We start from the raw sequence: 7,300 nt of genomic DNA, 5'->3' as shown, positions 1-7,300 counted from the left end.
AATTTATAAAGGGGACTTTGAGAGGGAAGTACCTTCGAATTAAGGGAATTGAGATGATCTGACCTCCGCAAGTGGTGTACCTGCAACCACAAAGAAAGAGTAAATCGGAGGTTGATGTCCCGGTAGAGCTCTCCGATGTTTAAGTCAAACCGAAAAATGTAAATAGTAAGTGTAAGTATGAGTATGAGTGAGTATAATTGTGTAACCTTCTTTCTGTAGAAGGATGATATATTTATAAGAGTCTATGTATGTAAGTTGTAACTGCCAATTGGTTATTTTGGTAGTGATGCCTTATGGAGAATATGACCATGGAAATGACCTAGTGATGGAGGTTACCTTGAGATGGTGAGCAGTTACTCATAGAAGTGTCTTAAGTTGAAGCGAAAGTGGAAAACTTCTGTATGATATCCTGATTATGTATTTTTGACAGTTATTGACTTTAAGGGTCGATATTGACTTGTACTTTGACCCTTGACCCATTGACCAAGGATATTTTAGATATTTCAAATATATAGAATTTTTAATCCCCAACAGTATTCGAACCCGATACCATGGATATGTCTGAAAGTAGTGGTCTTACTATACATAGAAATACTCCTCTTCTTGCTGTCGCTATTCCACACGTTACTTCTGTGTGTTAATAATTTTCCTCTATGTAAACCCATATATTAAAAAAAAATTAGGAGTAGTGTTAAAGTTGTAGAATATTTAAATATAAGAAGCGAATATAAAAAATAAAAGTAGTAGGGCATGTCTAAGATGGAAATAAGGGTAATTCATTGTATAGCTAGATTATTTATTCATATTAATCTAAGTTTTTCATTAATCTCATGATCAAAATTCCACATTCCAATCACTATTGTTTTTTTGGTGTTTACGCTATTTACTTCAATATTAAAAAAAATTCAATAAAAAATCTAGACCCCATGGTTGCACTCATGCAACTGTTGTATACGAAATTTTGTAAAAAATTAATTTTAAACTTTAAAGACCTAATCTAAAACTAACCAGCAAGAATTGTATGTGTCTCATTGTAAGACAAACTTATAAAAGTAGCCTAAAGTTAAACTTACATAGCAGTTAACTAAAATAAAAACAGGTTTTTCATTTAAATTTAAGAAATTTAAATCTGGGCCAACCCATATTAAGCCGTCTTATGATGAGATAGTCTTAATAAAGAATTTGTCAAAACTTAAATGGACCAATTTGAATTAAAAAAACTAATTTGAGCCGGCCTAAAACGAGCCCGCTTCTTAAATCAGGCCGATCCAGATCGGCCATCTCTAAATATAATATTACGAAGAATATGTCAATCAAACCAGGCTATCAATCGTAGTTAGGAACAAAGTTAACCATGGTTTAGATTAAAGCCCTACCCAACGTGACCAGATTTCGACACGCGTATGCCTAAATTTCATCTGTGAACCGCCTTACCGATTTCATCGGATCCCCCTTTTTATTATTCCATTGGGTTAGAATTAGGGTTTCTTCCTCAACTCATCTCTTCCGAAAACTTGCAATTCTCTCTCATCAATTCGCTTTCTCTCTCTTGTTTCTTTAATTCATCTTCGTAATTCCTTGGAGCTCTGTTAGCAATGGAGATGGAACGAGTGACTGAGTTTCCTTTGACTCACTTGGATCGTCGACCCAGAAAACGACCTCGTTTGTGTTGGGATGTTGCCCCAGAAACTCCTATGGTATCTCATCTATTCTTTTGTTTTTCTAATTGTTGTTTTTGTATTTTATCGACTAGATCTGGTTTAGGTTTGTTGTATATCTCATTATTCTTTATTCGGGTGTTGATTATTCTTATAAATTATTTAGATCTGTTGATTAATTGATTCAATCTCGATCTAAGAGATTGTTTTGAAAAGTTATTCGTTTTGAAACTTTTTTGTGGTTATTATGTCGGTTAGGTTTTGAGATCTTGTCCGAATTGGGAATTTCAAGTTGATTACAATTGTTGGTGATATTCTATTTTTTTTACTGAATTTTGAATGCTTTTTAGTAGTAAATTATGGATCTTTGGTTCAAAAGAATCTAAATTGAACCCTATTTTAATGATGTATGGATCTATTGATTTGGTTGGTCAGCTAGGTAATTGTATTATGTTAATTGATTATTATATCCGATATTACTTAATCCCTATATATGTTAAAGAGTTTTTATTTATTACGATAAATTTTTTTGAAAAATGTTTGAAGACTTGTATCTTTATATTTTATGAGATCTTATTCATTTGGGCGTTATATTTTGTGGTTTTGTTTTTGCATTGCCTGCAAATTTTGGGTGGTTAAATTTTTGGACTGTAGAGTTGTAAGTTCTGAATTGAAGTTTGACTTATTTGCACGTCTTTATGTTTTTTGGTTCTAATTTATTTATAAATGGTGAGCTATAATTGTTTGGAGTTGGTCTTTGAAACTATAGACGACTTTGTACAATTTATTTGAAATTTCTAGTATCAAGAGTTGGGAAATTATGTTTTTGGGGGTAAAATATGATGTGAAATTATATCAAAAAAATTATGAATGAAAAGTGGTGAAAGATGTTTTGCTTCTTATGTTAACGTGAGCGAAACATGGATGGATGGTTCTGTGTAGGCCCAGATAGGTATTTTTTGTGGGCAAGACATTGGGAATGTTACAAGCTATGCACCTACAGCTGCTCCCTCAGAACATGTTGCTTCTAGTTCTCTGTATGTCAAGGGAGTTGCACGAAATGGTTCCCCCCCATGGAGGGATGACAACAAAGATGGTCATTACGTGTTTGAGCTTGGAGAAAATATTACTTCTCGCTGTAATTACACTCTTTCTATTATTAACTGTTCTTTTACTTTGTGATTTGTGGGTTGCCTCGCTCGAATTAGATACATCAGTAATTATTATCATGTATCATGAATTGTGTAGAAGGCTGTGTTCATTTTGGCGTAAGTTTATCATACAAATCTAAAATGGGTGCAACTTTATGGATAATAATGTAATTTGCTTAAACTGCTAAGTTGCCCACAGACTATTAAGTTGCATTATTAGATTCATTTTTCATTTTCCTTATTCTAAATTGTGTTTATCTTTTGATTTCATGCAGATAAGATCCATAGCAAAATGGGTGAAGGTAAGCTAAGTTTTAGTAGATTTGAGATGATGATGGTTGATATAAGAGTTGTTTCTCATTTCAGTGCTACATATGTGTGCTTTAGGTACCTTTGGCCAGGTATTGGAGTGCTGGGATCGTGAGTGTAAAGAAATGGTTGCCATAAAAATTGTGCGTGGAATCAAGAAGTATAGGGAGGCAGCAATGATTGAGATTGACATGTTGCAACAGCTTGGTAAACATGATAAAGGGGGCAACCGGTAAGTGGTTTCATTGTTCTATTTGCTTCTCTCTGGTTGGTGCCAATGGTGGTACTGTCATGGAGGTTTATTAAGCTTGATTGTGTTGGTTGAATTGGTTTATTCCTTGCAGTTGTGTGCAATTACGGAACTGGTTTGACTATCGTAACCATATCTGTATTGTAAGTATAGTTGATTTAGAATGGATTTCCCCCCAAATAAATTACAAATTTTTGGGGTTAAAATCATGAGTGAATTGAAATGGTCTTAACAGGTTTTTGAGAAGCTTGGACCAAGCTTATACGATTTCCTTCGCAAAAACAGTTACCGCTCATTTCCTATTGATCTTGTCCGTGAGATTGGAAGACAACTATTGGATTGTGTAGCATGTGTGTACAGAAATATATCTCCCTTTAGTTTCAATTTCAGTTTTATTCCTGGCATCGACTATAACAGACATCTATTGTGCTCTTTGTAGTTCCAATAGAATATTAGTATTAGCATTATCTAGGAAATTGTTTATGAAAGTGTCTGTCCTATTTGGGGCTCTATTTTCATATTATTCATGACATGGAGCTTTCTAAAAAATGTTGCAGTTATGCATGACCATCATCTTATTCACACTGATTTGAAGCCTGAGAATGTGCTATTAGTCACACCAGATTATTATAAGGTTCCTGATTACAAGGTCCGATTTTCAGCTACTTCCTGTGTATAGCTATATTTCATATGCCTCTTTTGTTTTGTTTTTTGGTGTCTTCTCTGGTGTGATGTATAGCTGTTAATTTACATTAATGTTTTCTGTAGCCGTGCATCTGGCTGATGCAAAGTTTTGAACTTTCATTGCAGGGGTCTTCTCGATCACCCTGGGATAGCTCATATTACAAGAAAGTGCCCAAGTCAAGTTCCATTAAAGTAATCGACTTTGGTAGTACTACATATGAGCGTGCAGACCAGAACTATATCGTCTCGACACGTCATTATCGTGCTCCTGAAGTTATTCTAGGTAAAGTATTTGAAACACTTTTGGTGCATGCTCCCCCTTCCTCTGGTCTGGTATTATATGTCTTGTTTTGTTTCCCTGAGATTTCCTGTTACATGTAGGTCTTGGTTGGAGTTACCCGTGTGATGTTTGGAGTGTTGGCTGTATCCTGGTGGAACTGTGCTCTGTAAGTGCCTCTTCATGATGCTAGCAATGGAGGCTTTCACTCGGCACAACAATACATTATCTTAATCCTTTGTTTTGTCTGTTGTTGCCTTGCAGGGAGAAGCCTTGTTTCAGACACATGAAAATTTGGAACACCTAGCAATGATGGAGAGAGTGCTTGGTCCATTGCCACAGCATATGCTGAAGAGAGTAGAGTGAGTACCATTTCACTGGAGAGTGATGCAATGATTTGTTCGCTGTAGCCACGATATGCAAAATTAGTGCTTTTATTGAACTTTGCTTAGCTTTCTGCATTGTGTTTTTGTGTGCAGTCGACATGCAGATAAGTATGTTAGAAGAGGTAGATTAGACTGGCCAGAAGGTGCAACTTCTCGCGATAGTATTAGAGCGGTGACTAAGCTCCCCCGTCTCCCGGTAATAACATCTGTCAACAGGCCAAGTGATTGCTTCCTCTCTCCTGATGCATGTTTTGAGTATGTTTTATCTGTATGGTTTTCTGTTCCAGAATCTGGTAATGCAGCATGTGGATCATTCAGGCGGTGTTCTTATACATCTTCTGCAAGGTCTTCTTAGATATGATCCATTGGAGCGGCTCACAGCTCGTGAAGCTCTCCGACATCCATTCTTTACTCAAGATCATCTAAGAAGGTGATTATTTTTTGTTTGATTATGCGAAAAGGAGGGTACTGTACAGGCAAGACCGGGAAAGCAGATTGATCATAGTGAAAATCAAACTCGACTAAAACCAAGACTCAAGAAGTTGATCCTTGCTGATCCAAATGGATTACTTGTTCTTGTGTTGACATATTCCCCGAAATGTTTAATGAGAATTTCATTTTTAAGGGAGCAGAGTATCAAACTTCAGTGTACAGATCTTTTAAGATGTAGAGAAAAAAATTTATTGACGGATGCTGTCCGACGTTGTATTCTACTTTTTGTTTCACATTTTTTAGTTTATATCTTAACGTTCTCAGACTCGAGTCGAAAGTAGTGGTGGTTACTGGTTAGGTTCTGTAATTGATGATTTAGACTAATACAAGTCGAACTTGCACACATCAATGTATGTTTCTGGGCTAGTAGATTTAGGTGCTGCCAAAACAAATTCTCAGTCGGCTGAACTTCTTGCATTACGGATGAACCTAAATCCAATTGGATCTAAAGCAAAAATAGACTGCAAGGATGTGGGGTGAGGTGCTGGCCTGCATCACATGTGGCTTTGCCTTTGCCTTTGCCCTAAGCTAATGCATAAGAGTTAGATTGGGTTAAAAGAGTTGGACAACATCAAACCTTGTGAAAAAGAAAACAGGCTACCCTCATCAACGTTTTGATTTGAACAAAGTAAAGATCCATTTTTAATTATAAAACTAAATCACAAGAAAAATCATTGATTAAATAATGCCAAAAGTAACAAGCTAATTAATGGTGCTTTGATCGCTTATTTCATTGATTTTAATGAACTTTTGAAGATTAATTTATGAAACGCTTGTCTGCATAGAAATTAGGAAAAATTGTCTAGAATAGTTCTATCTATTGGCCATTCGTTGTGAATATACTATTGATTTTTTAATAATCCAATCTTTGTATATTATTTGCTGACAACGTTCCTTTCCATATTTTAATTGCCTATTGTAGGTATTTTCTAGCCGTTAAACTCATTTCTTGTTTTCCTTATACTTTTTCGTTGGTCTTACTCTACTCCTATTTTGTGGTAAATATCTATAATAGCCAGTTAAAATGTGGAAAGGGGTGTTGTTAGCAAATAATATATAAAGGTTGGATTTTTAAAAATAATCAATATAGTAAGGATTATTCACAGCAGATAGACAATAGATGAGATTATTCTGGACAATTTTTTCTAAAAATTATATTAACATTATGTTTGCATAAAAATGTAGGAGAGGAAGGAAAGGAAAACAAGAAAAAGACATGGAAGGGAAAATAAGGGAGAGAATAATACGAAGAACGTCATTTATTTGTTTAGGAGGAAATAAAAGGAAGGCAGAGAAAAGGAAGAGAAAACTCATTCCCTCACAGAAACTTATTCCATTCAAATCTTTTATTTCAAATCATTTCTCTCTAAAATTGTTAGAGCTACTCTTGTAAGAGACCGTCTCTTGGTGAGATAACCTCAAAACAAAGAATATGCTAATAATTGTGTTAATTGAACTATTCAATTCATATATACGGAACGTGTCATGATGAAACTGTCTCATACAAAAATTTATGAAATTGTTATCTATGCAATTTCTAATTTCTGATGTACAAGACGTACACGAAGTAACTTTCTCCATGCAATTCCCATGCATGTAGCATTTTAGATTTTGAAGCTTTCTTGACTCATCCCAGCTTGTCGTTTAACATGCATTACAAACTATTGCTAACAACTTCTATTACTGATCTAGAACATCCTACAATTTAGAATGAGGGAAAAAGAAAATAAGGTGAAATTTGATCTTATGGCCTTTTCAAAAAACGACTGTACCTATACTTACTCCGACAAAAACAAAATCCAAATCTCATCCTATGAAAATCTTATTTGATCTAAGACACATAACTAACATAACTTGAAAATTTGTTTTCTTTAATACTAACTTGAAAATAATACTTTCTCCGTTCTCTGATGTTCTTTCTATTTAGAATATTTCATTTTATGTAAAGAGAAATTTGATTAAGATTTTTACTATGTATTTTATGTATTTTTTTATAACGTGTATTTAGAAATATTTAGGTTTAAAATTTGCTTTTAAAACTATAAAAAAAATAAACGTGAAGAAAAAAAGAACAAAGAAAATATTAATGATTG

At 34.4% G+C, this 7,300-nt stretch overlaps 1 protein-coding gene across 3 annotated transcripts; it reads left to right on the top strand.

Annotated features, from left to right (window-relative positions):
* The first annotated feature begins 1,439 nt into the window (after positions 1-1,439).
* LOC130827930 (serine/threonine-protein kinase AFC2-like) lies at positions 1,440-5,552 on the top strand. 3 transcript variants are annotated; one of them, XM_057693833.1, is made up of 12 exons: positions 1,440-1,697; positions 2,601-2,796; positions 3,085-3,111; positions 3,197-3,350; positions 3,463-3,511; positions 3,604-3,718; positions 3,926-4,017; positions 4,179-4,335; positions 4,434-4,498; positions 4,594-4,691; positions 4,809-4,911; positions 5,003-5,552. In XM_057693833.1, exons 1-12 carry the CDS (start codon positions 1,596-1,598, stop codon positions 5,147-5,149), a joined length of 1,305 nt encoding a protein of 434 aa, XP_057549816.1. In that variant the 5' UTR covers positions 1,440-1,595; the 3' UTR covers positions 5,150-5,552. The 3 variants fall into 3 exon arrangements, with proteins under 3 accessions (XP_057549816.1, XP_057549817.1, XP_057549819.1); XM_057693834.1 differs by lacking the exon at positions 2,601-2,796 and having other exon boundaries at positions 1,541-1,697; XM_057693836.1 differs by lacking the exons at positions 1,440-1,697; positions 2,601-2,796; positions 3,085-3,111; positions 3,463-3,511; positions 3,604-3,718.
* Positions 5,553-7,300: the final 1,748 nt, after the last annotated feature.

This window comes from Amaranthus tricolor, chromosome 11 (genome assembly GCF_026212465.1).
Source record: "Amaranthus tricolor cultivar Red isolate AtriRed21 chromosome 11, ASM2621246v1, whole genome shotgun sequence".
Classification (NCBI taxonomy): domain Eukaryota; kingdom Viridiplantae; phylum Streptophyta; class Magnoliopsida; order Caryophyllales; family Amaranthaceae; genus Amaranthus; species Amaranthus tricolor.
Note: the sequence above shows the minus strand (reverse complement) of the source record. Positions and strands in the feature narration are given on the sequence as shown.

Bases quoted from the DNA above. Each gene is read 5' to 3' on its own strand.
- LOC130827930 (XM_057693833.1), top strand. From the start codon at position 1,596: ATGGAGATGGAACGAGTGACTGAGTTTCCTTTGACTCACTTGGATCGT. The intron at 2,797-3,084 runs GTAATTACACTC...GATTTCATGCAG, and splicing joins AGAAAATATTACTTCTCGCT to ATAAGATCCATAGCAAAATG. The intron at 4,018-4,178 runs GTCCGATTTTCA...CTTTCATTGCAG, and splicing joins ATAAGGTTCCTGATTACAAG to GGGTCTTCTCGATCACCCTG.